Source organism: Electrona antarctica (genome assembly GCF_951216825.1).
Source record: "Electrona antarctica genome assembly, chromosome: 13".
Classification (NCBI taxonomy): Eukaryota; Metazoa; Chordata; class Actinopteri; order Myctophiformes; family Myctophidae; genus Electrona; species Electrona antarctica.
In genome coordinates, this window is record NC_136794.1 from 42,982,421 (window position 1) to 42,999,389 (window position 16,969).

The 16,969-nt window shown below is 47.9% G+C and overlaps 1 protein-coding gene across 6 annotated transcripts in view; it reads right to left on the reverse strand.

Moving 5' to 3' along the window:
* Positions 1 to 16,969, reverse strand: part of ttn.1 (titin, tandem duplicate 1) — a 158,574-nt gene that overhangs the window by 81,833 nt on the left and 59,772 nt on the right. For all 6 annotated transcript variants that reach the window (XM_079518092.1, XM_079518095.1, XM_079518094.1 and 3 more), the window contains 35 exons: positions 16,499 to 16,762; positions 16,229 to 16,368; positions 15,841 to 15,967; positions 15,388 to 15,654; positions 14,665 to 14,931; positions 13,985 to 14,251; positions 13,689 to 13,828; positions 13,423 to 13,549; positions 12,828 to 12,970; positions 11,460 to 11,583; positions 11,234 to 11,331; positions 10,940 to 11,108; positions 10,722 to 10,819; positions 10,366 to 10,534; positions 9,670 to 9,939; positions 8,899 to 9,165; positions 8,482 to 8,760; positions 7,913 to 8,321; positions 7,696 to 7,820; positions 7,335 to 7,601; positions 6,899 to 7,168; positions 6,331 to 6,630; positions 5,630 to 5,932; positions 5,154 to 5,341; positions 4,707 to 4,821; positions 4,299 to 4,586; positions 3,668 to 3,819; positions 3,292 to 3,439; positions 2,694 to 2,871; positions 2,459 to 2,580; positions 2,009 to 2,296; positions 1,433 to 1,729; positions 1,106 to 1,292; positions 814 to 929; positions 373 to 672 (listed from right to left, as the gene is read on the reverse strand). In XM_079518092.1, coding sequence (XP_079374218.1) covers positions 373 to 672; positions 814 to 929; positions 1,106 to 1,292; positions 1,433 to 1,729; positions 2,009 to 2,296; positions 2,459 to 2,580; positions 2,694 to 2,871; positions 3,292 to 3,439; positions 3,668 to 3,819; positions 4,299 to 4,586; positions 4,707 to 4,821; positions 5,154 to 5,341; positions 5,630 to 5,932; positions 6,331 to 6,630; positions 6,899 to 7,168; positions 7,335 to 7,601; positions 7,696 to 7,820; positions 7,913 to 8,321; positions 8,482 to 8,760; positions 8,899 to 9,165; positions 9,670 to 9,939; positions 10,366 to 10,534; positions 10,722 to 10,819; positions 10,940 to 11,108; positions 11,234 to 11,331; positions 11,460 to 11,583; positions 12,828 to 12,970; positions 13,423 to 13,549; positions 13,689 to 13,828; positions 13,985 to 14,251; positions 14,665 to 14,931; positions 15,388 to 15,654; positions 15,841 to 15,967; positions 16,229 to 16,368; positions 16,499 to 16,762 — 7,269 coding nt within the window. The remainder of the gene's footprint in view (positions 1 to 372; positions 673 to 813; positions 930 to 1,105; positions 1,293 to 1,432; positions 1,730 to 2,008; positions 2,297 to 2,458; positions 2,581 to 2,693; positions 2,872 to 3,291; positions 3,440 to 3,667; positions 3,820 to 4,298; positions 4,587 to 4,706; positions 4,822 to 5,153; positions 5,342 to 5,629; positions 5,933 to 6,330; positions 6,631 to 6,898; positions 7,169 to 7,334; positions 7,602 to 7,695; positions 7,821 to 7,912; positions 8,322 to 8,481; positions 8,761 to 8,898; positions 9,166 to 9,669; positions 9,940 to 10,365; positions 10,535 to 10,721; positions 10,820 to 10,939; positions 11,109 to 11,233; positions 11,332 to 11,459; positions 11,584 to 12,827; positions 12,971 to 13,422; positions 13,550 to 13,688; positions 13,829 to 13,984; positions 14,252 to 14,664; positions 14,932 to 15,387; positions 15,655 to 15,840; positions 15,968 to 16,228; positions 16,369 to 16,498; positions 16,763 to 16,969) is intronic.

Sequence of the window (16,969 nt, forward strand, 5' to 3'; positions counted from 1 at the left end):
ATTTCGTGTATGTTCCGGTGCCAAAAAACCCCAATGAAATCATTCATCTTTCTTTTTTTTTTTAAAAGCTAAAATCTGCTGATTATTTTAATTATTGTTTTCATTTTGTCAAACTAAGTTCTGATTATTATTTGTTTGTTTTGTTTTGTTTTGTTTTGTCTGTAACTAAGTTAATCTTCAAAAAGGTTAGGCATAACAATCCTCAGCTTCACTTCAAGCTTCTGCGTTTATCTATGCAAACTAAACTGAAGTATTTAACCACGTTATCGTGAGTCACCGACATAAACTATCATCACAATGATTTGCATGACATTTAATCCTCGAGTAAAAGTGTCATGATCGTGACGGCAGGTCTACAGTTGCTGGACTCACAGAGTTTCTCCTGACAGATGACGGGGTCGCAGGGGTCGCTGGGCTCGCTCTCCCCGGCCTTGTTGAAGGCCCTCACCCTGAAGGAGTACTCCTGCTTCTCGACCAGACCCTTGAGGACGTGCTCTGTGTAAGGCACGTCCTCCGGGAGGCGGATCCACTCCTCGTTGCCCGTCTTCTGGAACTCGATGATGTAGCCCTCGATCTTGGCGCCACCGTCGTGCTCGGGCCGGTTCCACTGCAGTCCGATGGAGGTCTTGGCGGTTTCCTTGACCACGGGTTTACCGGGAGCCCACGGAGGATCTGCGAAAAGCAAAGACGACGCCCAGGATTTAATTATCTGACCGTTAAGGCTATAATGTGAAGAAGGGTCAGGTCATTTTCAAATGATCTGAATCGGATGGGAGCAAAAAAAACGTGAGAATTGATGTGTGACATCCTTACCAATAGGATCTTTGATCAGGATGGGATCTGTCTCGACGCTGGGCTTTCCGGGACCGGCCAGATTCTCGGCCAGAACACGGAAGCGGATCTTCTGCTTCGTGGGGAGACCTTTCACCCTGAAAAAAACAAAAACAAAAAAAAACACAACATTAGCTTAGTCTGAATGAATGACCTGGGGCAAGGAAAACACCATTATGATTTGTATTAAGAGGTGCAGTGAGGGGGGTTTCATTTTATGTGTTAAAGTAAGTGTTAAATATCTCTATATTCTGATAGTGAGCGCTCTTTTCACCTGAAGGTGGTGTCCTTGATGGGTAGCTTGTTGCATCTGATCCATTTGTCAGCCTCTGGGTCAAACTTCTCCACCCAGTATCCGGTGATGGGACTTCCTCCGTCCTCGTCGGGCTCGATCCAGCTCAATGTCACGGCATCCTTGGCGATGTCGGAGGGAGTCACCCTGATCGGAGCGCCGGGCGAATCTGAAAACATGTCACACGTACACGCGGTTAGATAAAAAGACACGCGTACCCTACCAGGACTTTCCTGTTGAATCCATAGACTTATTGAAGAGTGTCTTTTTTTTGTTTGTTTGTTTGTTTGGCTGGAAACCACTGCTCACCGAAGGAGAACTTGGCGATGATGGGCACGTGCTCGGCGGGCTCTCCGATGCCGTACTGGTTTTCAGCGCTGACACGGAACACGTACTCCATGAGGGGTGTCAGCTTGACAGCGTTGAAGGTGGTGTGCTTCACCGTGGCCGACAGCTTCACCCACTCCTCCTTGTCCGTCTGGCGCCGCTCCACGATGTAGTTGGCGATGGGCGAGCCGCCATCGTCCCGCGGCGGGTTCCAGGCCAACATGCAGCTCTCGTTGGTGATTTCGGAAATGTCGAATGCGGCGGGAGGGCCGGGCTTGTCTGCAAAGAGGACGGGGTTATTATAATTATAATTAGGCACGTAACGACAACTAACGATACGATTCAAAATGCGATGACAAATTACAGATTATTATTAATTTTTTGGTTATTTTTCTATCAATTCTTATTGATTCAATTTAAATTAAATGATAGATGTAGTGTATATACTGTAAATGCATATAATTATTACACAAAATGTAGGCGATATACCGGTATATATACACTGGTACACATGTTATGCTCTTGTACGTATCGACAATATGAAAACCACAGTGTTACCGAGGATGTTGACGTCGATGGTAGCGGTGGCTCTTCCGCACGAGTTGGAGGCCTCAATGATGTAGGTGGCGCTGTCGCCTCGCGTGGTGTTGGCGATGGACAGCTTGGAGGTGCCCGGCTGCGTGTCGATGGCGATGCGATCGTCCGCCTTCAGCACCAGGTCGGCCTTGGTCCACTTCACCACGGGGTCCGGCTTGCCCTTCACCTCGGCCGGGAGCTCGATCTTGGTCCCGGCGCGTGCCGTCAGACCGGCCAGCAGCTTCACGTCCAACTGGATCTCGGGAGGTTCTGGTGGGGGGGGCGGAGAACGTGGGAATGTCATGTTCTATTCATCTATTCATTTTGAATGAATCCGATACATTTCACTTTCAATATAATCATATAATAGCTTTTTTTTATTATCTCTTGAGTGGAAGACAAAAGTAAATACAGACGAAAATGCCAGTTTACCTTTAGCATCAACGGCTTGGATCTCATCCGTGGCCTTGCATGGCCTGCCTGATCCAAGGCCGTTGTAGGCCTTCACGTGGTACGCGTACCACTGGCCCTCAGTCAGTCCTGTCACCTGCAACCTGCCAATGCAATAACACCACCCCGTTAAGACTATACACCACTGACCCTGGGTCAGTCCCGTCACCTACAACCTGCCAGTTTTGTCAAAATCTGGACGGTGTTAACGTCTTACTTGAGTTCGGGCTGGGGCTCTCCGCACGGCTCCCACTTGTCAGTCCCTCGTTGGCACCTCTCCACGATGTAGCCCTTGATGTAAGACCCCCCGTCATAGCGGGGAGGGTCCCAGGACAGGAAGATGCCCGTGGCAGTCTTGTCTCTCCACTTGAAGCTCTCTGGTGGGTCCGGAACGGCTGGTGGGAGAGACACACACACAACCAGTCAGACTTTGATTGTGCCAACCACATTGGACATTTTAAATAGCTCTACCACCTCTAATCCCTACAGCCCATGATCACTGTTGCTGCATTATGGGAATGCATTTCATATAGTATCTTAATGTATCTGTGTATTGTATGTAATGATGTTTTTTGTATTGTTGCATACTGACTGCCAGTGTGCCAAAAGGCAAATTTCCATTTGATGTTAAATTTAACGGACAATGGAAGTTTTCTTTATCTTCTTGACACCCAGCATGTCACTGTGGTTTGTGGCTCCATTAACCACTGTAAGCCCAGTGTGTACTTTGTCATACGAGATCTACAAGCTCACGATGTGTTGTCATACGAGATCTACAAGCTCACAATCAATCAATAATATGAATGGACACTCACTGGCGGGAGAGGAGACGTTGACGGCGTCGGTGTGATAGGCCGGTTCTCCGGGACCGCACTTGTTGCAGGCAGCCACGCTGAACAGATACTCTTTACCTTCCATCACGTCCGTCACTGTGTGCTCCAGGTCCTGAACGCCGGTGGCGACCTGGACCGTCACAAACATTACATCAGCATCAGTAAAGTTATAAGAGGCAATACCACAATGTAGAAACACTCTTTGAGTAAATATCCTGTAGTCGAGATTTTACTTGGATGAAAATAAATATTGGCGTCAAAATGTACTTCACCCATTTTGGACTGAGGCCGAAATCCTGACCTACGGTAGGTTTTCTGAAAAACATTCAAAACAATCTCAGATCTACAAGCTGCCCACCTTGACCCAGGTCTTGCGGGACACCTCCTTCTTCTCTATCTGGTAGTGAGTGACTGGACTTCCTCCGTCGTGTTCCGGAGCCTCCCACATCAGATGGACGTGGTGTCTGGTCACCTCTGCGATCTTGAAGTCCTTGGGAGAACTTGGCGCAGCTGTCGGTAAAATAAAATGACAGAGAATGTTGTTCATGTTGCTGATCAGAGACTGGAGAATGTACTTTGACCTGTACTTTGGCTGTACTTTGGCTGATCAGAGACGGATGGAGAATGTACTTTGACCTGTACTTTGGCCAGAAAGTAGATTTTTTGCCACTCAGAAGGCGTTCCTGCATAACTTCCGGGTATGATGATGATGTCACGCGCATACCCTTTATAATTCAAGTTATCAAGTCAATTATATTTACTGACTGTATTTCTGGTTATCATCACAAGCCAGAACACTGACCTACTGGATGAAGCGCTGAGTCAGTGAGTAGTGAACTAATTGACATTTTGTAAATACAACCTGCCTGCTGAAATAGAAGACTCAAGACATTTAACTATGAAGACTGGGGGCAGCGAATAGGAGTCTCAGACATCGAATGGGAGACAGACGAGACATCGAACAGGAGACGGCGTCCTAGACTCCTTACCGATGACATTGACGTCGATCTCTCCGGACACGAAGTTCACGTCGTTCTCCAGGGTCAGCGTGTACGTGCCCTTGTCCGGCCGCACGCTGGGGGTGATGGTCAGCTCCGTGTAGGTGGGCTTGGTCACCATGGACACGCGCTCGTCGTCGGCGCTCAGCTCCTTGTCTCCGAAGGTCCACTTGGCGTTGGGCGTGGGGTACCCGCTGAGGGGCACGCGGATGGTCAGAGGGTGGGGCACGATAACCTCCAGGCCGTTCCTGAACGCACTTAGGTCCATGCTTGGGCCAGCTGAGGACGGAGACGGAGATTAGTTTTATTATTTTTGCTAAAGAAATCTTGTTTTTTTGTGGTTATTGTTATGAAAACTCAATAATTGATGTGAGAAAAATGATCGGTTATAGATTTTACCGTGAGGGTCATCGGCCGTCAGGGGTCCTAGCTGTTCCGCTGGGTCTGACACTCCGGCAGCGTTCTCGGCACACACTCTGTAGAATAATTTCTGACCGGCCTTCAGTCCGGTCACCTGAAAACATACAACGCAGTTCAGTCAAATGTCGGCACGCGATGCACAGAATTCTTAATGCAATTCAATGCACCGACTTTTTGAGGGAGGGCGCTAGCCCCTCCTATGCACAGCTTTATGTGTATGAGCACGGAATGTGCTCAGCTGATTGGCTGAGCACGAAATGTGATGTCTGAAGCTGTGTGATGCTGAAGAGTCCCTCACTTCACACGAGCGTGATGTTTTTAAACCTGTAAACACGCGATGTGACAATAAAGTTGCTTCTCATTCACAATGCAGAATACTGCTTTGCGTGCGTGCGTGCGTGCGTGCGTGCGTGCGTGCGTGCGTACCCTGTAGGTGAGGTCCTGGCAGAGTTTGGGGTTGCATCTGATCCACTTGTAGATGCCATGGTCACACTTCTCGATAATGTAGCCGGTGATCATGCTGCCTCCGTTACTGACCGGGGTCTCCCAGGTCAGAGTGACCGCCTGCGTCGTCTGATCGGTGAAGTTGAAGTTCTGAGGAGGGCTGGGTCGATCTACACACACACAAAAAATCATTCAATTTGTTTTCAATTAATAGAAGATTTTGCTTCTTTTATTTTTGTATGTCTTGAAATGATAATTAAAAACAAAATGTAGGACACCAAAAAAATAAAGAGACCCGTAAAATTGTGTCCGCGACCCACACATGGATCCTGACCCACTGTTTGGGAACCAATGATATAATATAGTTGTAATATAGTAGATATAGTTGTTAATTTAGTTGCTGTCGTCAGGCGTTAATAAAAATGTTCTGCGTGTGCTGTGTGTTTTTGTCCTCTCACCGATGGGGTCCATGATCTTGACGGGGTCGGTGGCCAGGCTGGGCCTGCCGATGCCGGCCTTGTTTTCCGCGCGGACCCTGAAGATGTACTCCTTGTTCTCCACCACATCGTTCAGCGCCGCCGTCAGCTCCTTGGCGCCGCACACCATGGCCGCCTCCCATTTCACCGACGTCCGGTCGCGCAGCTCGATGACGTAGGCCGTGATCTCGGAGCCGCCGTCAGACTTGGGCGGTTCCCAGACGAGGGTGGCACCGAGGCGGCTCACCACGCTCACCTTGACGTTCTCGGGCGCGTCGGGCACGTCTGCGAGACAGGAAACGCATCATCACGTTACGTTACGTCACGTCACATTGTTGGCTGTGGTTTGAATCAAACTCTTGGGTGTGGTGAATTCTTAAAGGTTTCATGACATTAATTTTCATTTGTTTTTCGTTTTTCTTTTAGGTTTTATGACCTCAATTACACCCACACAACCTGAACGTTGAACATTCAGTGGATTTTCTGAAGCCTTTTGAGTTCAAGGAAAACAGGCAATAATCCCTCAACAGTGACATCTGCTGGCAAATTCTTATGTCATATATGGGATTTGTGGACTTTTACATCACAGTATTATATGTAGATTTGAGTACTTCTTCCTCCACTATATACATCATATTTAGGAGACGGCGGTAAATAAATGCGAGTCGAGTTCCTTTGCTTACCGAACTTATTCTTGGCCTGCACGGCTTGGTCTGTAGTGACGATGGCTCCGCAGCCCACCCTGTTGCGAGCGCAGACCCTGAACAGGTACTTGTGCTCTCGGTTGAGGCCGCTGACGCAGTACTCGGGCGTGTCGGCGCGGTCCGTGGCCAGCGTCCAGGTCTTGCGCTTGATGTCGCGTCTCTCCACCACGTAGGCCACGATCTTGCTGCCGCCGTCGCTCTCGGGCTCGTCCCACGCCAGGCTGATCTCGCCGTCTGTCGTGTCCACCACTCGCAGGTTCTTCACGGGACCGGGGACGTCTGTAAAACAAAAAAATAAAATAAACATCCGTTCAGCTCTGCAACCTCGCGACCCAGGGAGACGGGACAGCCAGTAATAGAAATAGTCATCAAGAATCATACGTAAGCTAAGAACATAACAGTGGAATATCTATATAATGAGACTATGCGTTTACACTATGCTATAGTGTTATACATACAATTATATCTACTGTACATGACATACAGTAAGTTGAGCCTTTGCATTAGAGCTATTATCGATAGGCGATCCATTTAAGCGTGGCCTCACCGATGACGTCCAGATTAATGACGGCCTCTCCTTGTCCGTGTTTGTTCTTGATGACGACCCTGTAGCGTCCCTGGTGCTCCTTGGCGGGGCACTTCAGACGGTACTCGGTCTTGTCGGTGGTGGTGTCGATGTTCTGGACCGGCAGGCTGGTTCCCTCGTAGAACCACTCCGCGTCGGCGCGGGGGTAGGCGTCGTAGGGCACCGCCATGACGAAGGGCTTTCCGGCGTCCGTCACCAGGTTCTGATCCGTGGTCTTGATCTTCGGGACAGCTATGAAAACACACGGGAAGAGGTTTAATACTTGGCGGTTCCCGTTCCGAGCCACCGCCCCCCAAACCCACCCGATGTGATCTTGTTGCATCATTAAGACCTGGAACACATCTTTTAACCACTTTAACCATTATTGTAAACCTGGGTTAAAAACATCTTCACATACCTGCCAGTTCCAGCTTGGCCTTGGCGTCCTTGTCCTTGGCCACGATCCTGTACTCTCCCTGGTCGCGAGGTCTGATCTCGCACACCTGCAGACGGTGGACTTTGCTCTCGCTTATCATCTGGTATTTGTCTCCCTGGACAATGATCATGTTGTTTCTCATCCACTTCACGTCCACGCGGTCCTTGTTGAGCTCCACCTCGAACACGATGTCCGAGCCCGGAGGCTCGAACACGTCCTGGGGAGGTCTGACGATCTCCACCGGGGTCTCTGCATGTGGAGAGACACAGAACGTGAGCACTTCACGCAGAAATCACAAAACCTCAAACGGAAACGGAGCACCATAGGGAAATGAACGACTTGCCTTCAACAAAGAGCCTTGCCCGGGTCCTTCTGTCTTCGATGCCACAGGAGTATTCACACTCGTCATCCGGTCTGCAATTCCTGATGATCAGTCTGCACGTATTGCCTTCTTTTTCCATGTGGAACCTGCAAAAAGAAATTGTGAGCTTGTAAATACGATTGTCCAACAACTCAGGGCTAGTTTACTAGTTTACAGAGGGCTAACTCGTGCTCCTTACCTGGCTCCTTCTCTGATCTCCCGTCCCTCTCTGTACCATTTCACCGTAGCCTTCTCCTTGGTCACCGTGCAGGTGAACTCTGCGTCCTCGAACTCGATGATGGTCTGGTCTCTGAGCTGCGCTGAGAAGTCGGAGGGCGCCTCGCTGATGATCAGCTCGGCGGAGCACTTGTCGTCTCCGATGGAGGCCGTGTACTCGCCCTCGTCGCTCATGACGCAGTCCTTGATGATCAGCGTGTGTTTGAGTCCGTCCACCCTGTACACCATGCGCTTGCTGAGGGTCACCTCCTCTCCGGCTTTCGTCCACGCCACGGTGATATCCGCACGGCTGACCTTGCACACAAAGCTGATGGTCTTCTTCTCCTGGGTCTCGATGTCCTCGATGGGGTCCAGGAACTTCAGCTTCTCCGCTAAGAGGTTCACAGGACAACACAGGAAGCAGGTTTTTTTTATTTGATGGACGGGTACTCGTCCTATAAATTAATTACACGAGGTCCTCATGACGAGTAGGCTCGTCTTAAGGCGTTTAATGAGTACGACTGATACTGTTTTCAGGGTAAATTCACTTACTCGCTACTTTAGCGGCAGCGGAGCTGTTGGCATTCTCTCCTCTGTTGTTGGTCAGGGTGATGGTGTAGCTGGCCACGTCGGCGTTGCCGGCTTCTTTGATTCTCAGCGAGAAGACGTTGTCTCTCTGTAGCATGATGTACTTGCCGCTCTCGAACAGCGTCTCGTCGTTCTTCAGCCACTTGGCCTTGGCGTCGCCCGAGTTCACCTCGCAGTTGAATATGATCTCGCCGCCCTCCTTCACCTCCACGTTTCGGATGGGGGTGACGATTCTCAGTTTCTCTGCGGAGCAGAGAGAACACGGGCACGCGTTGTTGACAAAGAGTCGGACAAAACAAAAGACAAAAGATTATGCGGCTCTAAAAGCAGCGTAACAGATGAGAGGAGGTGGTGACGACAGAAAGCAGAATAATGACTCACCGATCACGACCAGGTCGGCCGAAGCTTTGACAGCGCCGATCATGGCAATGAACGCCCCCTCGTCCTTCACCTCGCACGCCTTCACAACGAGAGCTCTCCTCTTCCCGTCACTGACAACGTCGTACTTTTCTCCCGACTGGAGCTCCTGCTTGCCTCTGAACCACTTGACTTCGTACGTCTCTTTGGACACGGAGCACACGAACTCGGCCTTCTCTCCCTCCACCACCTCCTGGCTCTGAGGCCTGGAGATGAACTCTGCGGCGAGCTCTGCAATAAAGCGGTACAGGAGAAGGAGAACACGTGTCAGTTTGTTGGGAGGAAAGGCGCTACGTGTTTCATTTTATTTAATAAAACTAATCTTCAAGCACCGAGTGATGATGGTACGCTTTAAGAAGGGGGGCTGCGGCCTGGGCCGGCTTAGCGGTCCAGGCACCTTGGCTGGTAATTCAGTGTGTAGCGGGTTTCGAGTCCCGATCCCGACTAACTTTACTGTGTCTTTTTCCCCGTTTCCTGTCTACCTACTGTAAATCTATCAATAAAGGCAAAAAAGCCCCAAAAAATATCTTAGAAAAAGAAGGCGGGCTACGGCATTCAAGACTCGTCGATAGTTGTTAAAAAGGTGCTGTTAGTTTACATAAATGACTCCAAGGGCACTCTTCATGATGTTAAAAACCTTTAGTAAAAGACTAAGGGCTCCATTTTCGTCACCGCTAAACCCCTTATCCCTAAACTTCTTTGCCTTTTTTTACTATTTTGATGTTGTTTTGTTACCGTTGAGTTTGAGCGTGGCTGATGTCTTGATGCTGTCGCTCAGTCTGCAGTTGTACTCCCCGGCGTCCTCCATCTTCAGGTCCTGGATGATGAGGATCCTCTTCCTGCCGTCCACCACCTGCTCATACCGTCCTCCCTCGGGCAGCTCCTGGTCTCCTTTGTACCAGCGCACCTCCGCTCCTTCCTTCGACACCTCGCAGATCATCTTCACGCTGTCCGTCTCCGTTCCCTCAACGTTGAACAGGTTCTTGGTGAAGCTCGCGGCTTCCTCTGTGCGGTTTGGGGAGGGGGGAGAGAAAGAGAACACGGGAGGGTCGTGAGGAACTGTTTAACGTGCTGTCAATGTCAGTGGAAACTTTCATCGGTTTTGTCTTTTTTTGTACAAAGTGTATACTCAGTTTAATTGTACAGATATTCTACTGTGAGACGGGTGTTGGGCTCTTAGCTTGCTTATAATCCTTGATGACCATTTCCGTGTATTTGATGTATTACCTTGTGTTGTTCTTGTGTACTGTAAATCACTCTGAATTAAGAGTGTAATTTATAAATTGTACTTGAAATTGTCACAAAACGTGTGTGCCATTTTTTGTTCTAAATCATTAATAAAAATCTATTTGCATGACAATTAAATAAAATATCACGATCCTGACAGCCCTACGCGTAAAGAGTGAGCGAGAGAGAGAGCAAAAGTCTTACCAACGACAGTGAGCATTCCAGAAGACTTGTTGGTCCTGGCGTCACATTCGTACTCGGCCTCATCGTCAAACACAGACTTGTGGACGATGAGGACCCTCTGGACTCCCGTGGCGATGATCTCATACTTCTTACCCTTCCTGATCTCGGCTCCATCCCTGAACCAACGCACCTGGACAATAAGGGAAGAATTATCGTTAGTTATCACCAAAGTATTATATTATTTATTCTTAGTTATATGCAGAGTTAGAATGTCATTTATTGTTATTCCCTACATCTTTAAATAAGATATACTGGGATTTCGGTCATGTATATTTGATCGTGCTGGGATTCTTCCATGGTGTGCACTCAGATCTTACCTTAGCAGACTCACGTGACACTTCACATTCAAACCTGGCGGATTCCTTCTCTGCCACCTCCACGTCGTGGAGAGGTTTACTGAACTCCACGAACGGAGCTGTGGGCACAGACCAACACCATTAAACCTTACAGTTTGATACAACACGAGCACACATGCATCATTACAATCTTTAGAGCTGCCTGGGCGAAACAAACATCAAATAAAAAACGAACGCACGTGTGACTTCCACGAAGCAGGAGGTCTTGAAGTCCTTGGCGTCGCAGGTGTACATCTTGGCGTCGTCGGGCTGACACTCCAAGATGAGGAGTCGTCTCTTGCGGCCGTCCACCTGCACGTCGTACTTCTTGGTCTTACGGATCTCCGCTCCTTCTTTGAGCCATTTGACCTGTGCAGGACATATCGTAGAATCCACGTTTAATGTACTCACTACTCTACTGTACCGCCACAGGGAACGTTTGAAGGACTATTGACTCTTGATGAGCTCATGCACGGAATTTCTCAAGAACTGACCTCCGCGTTCTCTCGGGACACTTCACACTCCAGAGTAGCCGTGGCCTCCTCTTCAACCGTCTGGTCCTCCAGACCCTTGGTGAACTCCACCGCAGGATCTGTTCAGCAACACACACACACACATAAACCGTCATTAGTCAGAGCATGCCCAAATTAGGTATGGTTTATTAATCTGTTGCAACCCCTAGACCGTATGAAAACTATGTGTTTTGATGCATTGTCTTACCTCTGACGATCAGCTGCGCCTCGGTTACAAAGTCCTTGGCTGTGAGTTTGACCTCTCCAGCCTCCGACTGCTTCACATCCCTGACTGTCAGGGAGTGGATTTTGCCATCGGCCCTGGTCACCACCTGCAGGAGAACACACTCCGTCACTGGTCTGATTGAAAACAACACACTCCACCACACCGCTCTGGATTCTTCTCTTAGGGTACCTCTGTCCTCTTGTCCTATATGTATTGCTCCCAGTCTTAACTATTATATATAAGGATTCTTTTTTACGTGTTTCATGGTTGTTTGTACTACAGTCTGTATGTGTTATTGTTATGTTATGTCACAAGGTGGACCACAATGGAAACAAGCTTTGGCTTGTTTTGAGTATAGTCCACGTTGGCGTTGGTGCCAGTGCCTGTCTAACATGCATTTTCCTATGGTAAAGAATTTACACTCATCAATGTCATGTCGTTTTTTTGGTCCTCCTGGCTGTGTCTGAAAACCCAATCGTTGACCACCTGACGCTGAATTCTATTTTTGCTCTCCCAGCAGCAGGTGGTGCTGTTGTGAGCAGAAAACAGCCCTCGTCACTCAACCGCAGCAGTTGAGTTTTAGCCGCTGTTAAAAATAACCTGCTGTTATCTGAGACAGATAGACAGACAGGCTGCCGCTGTGACCAGAGCCTTATATGTGCAATGTGCTGCTGCTGCTCTGACCAATTCATCACACATTATCAATTCAAATAAATCCTTACAATCAACATGACCTATTGGGCATATCATCAATGCATACGGTTGAATATAAAAGAGCGTATTGTCAGCTGTAGTAATTCTAGTAGTACCATGGGTCTGTGGGATTACCACGTTTTCCATGTGTTAAACCTCAGTGGACATTCACTTTGTTTTGTCGGTGTGCGAGCATTCCTTTTGTCTTTTGTTTGGCTTATGCAAAAAGAGCGCAAACTTTTCTTTCATCTTTGATGTCACATAATATGTGCGGATTACCGTACTGTAATGTAAATAAGTACATTTACTCACAATCGTGTGAGCTTGTAGATCGGCTATTTTCAAAAGATTTTTTTATTCATTTTGAAAACTTGAAACGGGACATTCTGCATAATGAGTACTTTTACTTTTCATACTTTAAGTACAATTTGATGCCAATACCGTTGCACTTTTACTCAAGTACGTGTTGAATTCCGGACTTTTACTTGTAACGTAGTTCTACATTACAGTATAGATACTTTTACTTAAAAAAAAACAAATTGAGTACTTTTTCCACCACTGGCTGTGTTGTACGCATAGTATTGCATTGATGGGTATGGTTTTCTACAGCGTTGCCGTGTGGTGTTAAGCATAGTGTTGAGCAGCGCTCCAACTCACTCTGTCACTTTCCGCCATCTTCTGTCCTCCCAGGAACCATTCCACCACAATGCCTTCGTAAGACAGCTCACACTCGAAGGTGGCCGTCTCTCCGGCCGTCACCGTCACGTCCTTCAGGGGCCGCACCATCGTGATGGAGCGTGCTGCAGAGGTCCACATGGTCAGTTTGTTTGTTCAGTAAACTCTCAGTAAAACATCCTGCCTGTTGGTTCTTCTATACTGTTAACATTCCTAGTACGGCCTGAGGAAGGCTGCCTCACAGAGGAAGAGACATGATGGGACTCTGTTGTCTCCAGCTACTATAGATAAGGCCTTCTAAAATAAACCCTGCGAGCCGATTGGCTCAACAGCTTTTAAGAGACACACGCACTGTGCTGTTGTTCTAGTTGCACGCCGGTGAGTATCGTGTTATATCTCTGCACGACAGAAGCGCTTTTTGTTGAATCAAAATGTGCAAATCAACCAATACGGCAAATCAAATCAGTCAAAGCATAATCTAGGTTGCTGCTCAGCAAAAAATATTAAATGCAAAAATATTTCAATATAATATTTCAAAGATACTAGTGTAGTAAATAGTAAAATATAAATGACTGACCTTTCACTCTGAGCTGGGCGTTAGATTTGGCGTTAGCCGCCCTGAAGTCGACGGGTCCTGCCATGTCCTTGCTACAGTTATACAGAATCAACATGTGTTTCTTTCCTTCTTCTTTGATCTCCACGTCCTGGAAAGAAGAGACACCGCGACACGTCAGTTTGGTTGTTTTCTAAAAGGCTTTCACATTCAAGGATAATGCGGTGGTTCTCGGCCAAATGTGGAACGGTTTAAACATTTTAACCCGATTGTTAGGTGGTTCAACTCACGTTAGACTGGTGGATAGCTTCTCCCTTCAGCGCCCAGTGGCCATGCACATCTGCCTCAGAGATCTCCGTCTCAAACTTGGCTGTCTCTGTCTCTGTCACTTCCACGCTATACAGCGGACGCACAACCTTAATGTCACGTTCTGCGGACACAAAACAAAAACGCAACACGTCTGGTCGTTAGCCTCATGGGGTAAAGATTACAATTTACAATCTTACAGCGTTGGCTTTTGGCGGACGCTCTAATCCAGAGTGACTCACAAAAGGGCAAAATCAGAGCAAACAAATTAAAGGTTCACCTTCAATGGTCAGGTCGGCCGTGGTTTTGTCCGAACCACAGTCGCAGGTGTAAGATCCGATGTTGGACTTGTCTGCCGTCTTGATGTTCAGGATGCGCTTCTTGCCGTCGGTTTTGACGGCGACGTTCTTGGAGGGAATGATCTCCTTTCCGTCCTTGGACCATTTCACGTCTCCCGAGGACTTGCTCAGCTCGCAGATCAGAGAGACCTCGTCCTTCTCCACCGCCGTGTAGTTCTGCAGCTTGGACGTGAAGTACAGATCTCCCTCTGCGAGGAACCATTAGCGTCGTTAGCAAAGGTTGTCGCGCTCGTGACATTTTTAGATTAGTGGTTCCCCAAATTATTTAGCTCAACATCCGAAAATGTTATTAGACGTTTGCCCCAAACTAGTAAAAATAGCAGATCTACGAGCTGACAACGCGGCTTCGTGCTGCATTGTCAGCTTGCAAATCGGTTATTTTCAATACTTCTTAAACATTTGTTTTCTAATTTATTAAATTTCTTATTTCTTGAAATTAAAAATGTGTTTTAAATTAATGAACAGTTTTAGGAATGTTTTGAAATAATAATAATTAAAAACAAAATGTAGGAAACAAAAAATAAATAAAGGGACACATGTGCAACCCTGTTTGGGAAACAGTGTTTTAGATGATGATTAATCTTTCATCTGGTTTACTCACCGACGACATTGAGCATGGCTGTCACAGCCTTCCCCATGGCCTCCACTTTGATCATGGAGGTGTCATCGATGGTCACCTCCTTAAAGGCCAAAGTGTGGACCTTCTCTTGGTCCAACATGTGGACAACCTTGCTGGGATGCAGGCGCACGTCGTTCTTGTACCACACCACGGGGACTTTATCGTGAGACAGCTCAACGCTGAACTCCGCCGTCTCGCGCTCCTTAACCGTGACGTCTTTGATTGCCCTGACGAACTCCAAGCGGATACCTGCCACGGGGAAAAATATTGTCACCATTGGAGTACTCTAGAGTCTAGAGTCCTCCAATGGTGTCAATATTTTTCTCTAGAGTCTAGACTAGATCATGGGTTCCCAAACTTTTCAGCTCCCGACCACAAAATGACGCTGCCATTGACTTGCCACCCCAACCTAACCCCGGTAATTTTATGCACATAAACGTGCACGTTCGGTGTGCATTTGTCCGCATGTAATGCATTAAGCCTATGGCTAGGGTTTTGTAACAATTATGGTTAAAATGTATTTGTAATAAACTAATAATTTTTACATTGTGTTTCACTCATTCTGTTGAATTCTATTCAGGTGTGTAAACGTTTTTGATGACCCAAAATACATTTGTGACCCCACCGTCAGTGTTGGCTGCATGTGACAATATCTCAGCATACAAAGTAAAGCAGACATCAATTAATTTGAAACGTCGGCGTTACCTTGGATGACCACCTTGCCGGACGTCCTCTGTTCCTCTGCCTCAAACGTGTATTTGCCTTCATCCTCAAACGCGGCCGCCTTGATAACCAGGGTGTAGATCATGCCCTCCTGCAGCAGCTCGTACTTGTCGTCGCTCTCCAGGTTCTGAGAACCCTTGAGCCAGCGGAAGCTCTTCGGAGGTCTGTTCACCTCCACCTCAAACCTGGTCTCGTCCTTCTCGTACACTTGCACGTCGCTCAGTGGCGTGAGGAACTTGAGCGGAACGTCTGTCGTGGTGTCGAAGAAGAAGGACAGCGTTTAGACTCGAGAACCCGTGTTGAGCAGTGAATTGTAATAGGTTGTTCAGGTAAAACCAGTGGTGGAATAAGTGCTCCGAGTTTTTAAGTAAGTAAAACTAGCAATACCACAGCATAAAAATACTGTGTGATAAGTGTAAATAGGGCTCGTCTCACCTTTCACTTTCAGGTTGGCAGCACACTTGGCGTTGGCGGCACTGTAGGTCACCTCGCCCGTCTGGGCCAGCTTGCAGTTGTACAGGGTCAGCGTGTGTTTGCCTCCCTCCTCCACTATCTCAACCTCCTGTCAATGGCACACAGACACCAGTGATTACAGTTATTATACAGTGTTATTTAGTCAGATCTGTTTGGTAGAGCACGTTAATAATAGCAATGTTGGTCTGGGGCGCCCGCTGGCCTAGTGGTCCAGGCGCATGCCACATAATAGGCTCTGGCCTAACAGCGTGTCGCGTCTTCGAGTCCTGTTCATGGCGACCTTTGCTGCATGTCTCTCCCCACCAAGCAAATAACGAAAAGTAGAATTGAAGAAAAGAATAGTGCTCACAGAAGAGGGAGTCAGGACTTCTCCGTTCAGTTTCCACGTTCCATGGACATCGTCCTCAGAGATCTCCACCGTTAAGCGAGCCGTCTCGCCGACAAACACCTCCACACCGTACATCGGACGAACCACCTTGATGTCACGAGCTGACGTTGACAAATGAAAACATAAAAGTAGTATAAAAAACATATAAAAGCATTTCAAACTATTTCATGGTTTGAAGCTCCAGAGAAAGGTTTAACAACTTCCATGGCCGTCTCACACCGGACTTTTTACCTTCAATCTTGATGCTCGCCGTGGTCTTGTCCGTCCCGCAGTCACATACGTATTTTCCTTTGTCCTTGTTCTCCACTTTCTTCAGGACCAGAGATCGGCGTGTGCCCTCGGACTTCATGACCACCGTCTTGGAGGCGGTGATCTCCTTCTCGCCGAAGTACCACACGACGGGCACGTCCTTACTGAGCTCGCACTCCAGCGTTACCTCGTCCTTCTCCGTGGCCGTGAAGTCCTGCATCTTCACCACAAACACTGCATTTCCCTCTGGAAGCAGAGAATGGAAGTCACACAGTTAAAGAATGAAAGGAAAGAAGGAAGGAAGGAAGGAAGGAAGGAAGGAAGGAAGGAAGGAAGGAAGGAAGGAAGGAAGGAAGGAAGACAGACAGATAGACAGACATGGGATGGAGAAGACACAAGATGGCAGTAATGGAGTGAATCACGTTACCTAGGACCGTCAGTTTCGCCATGGAG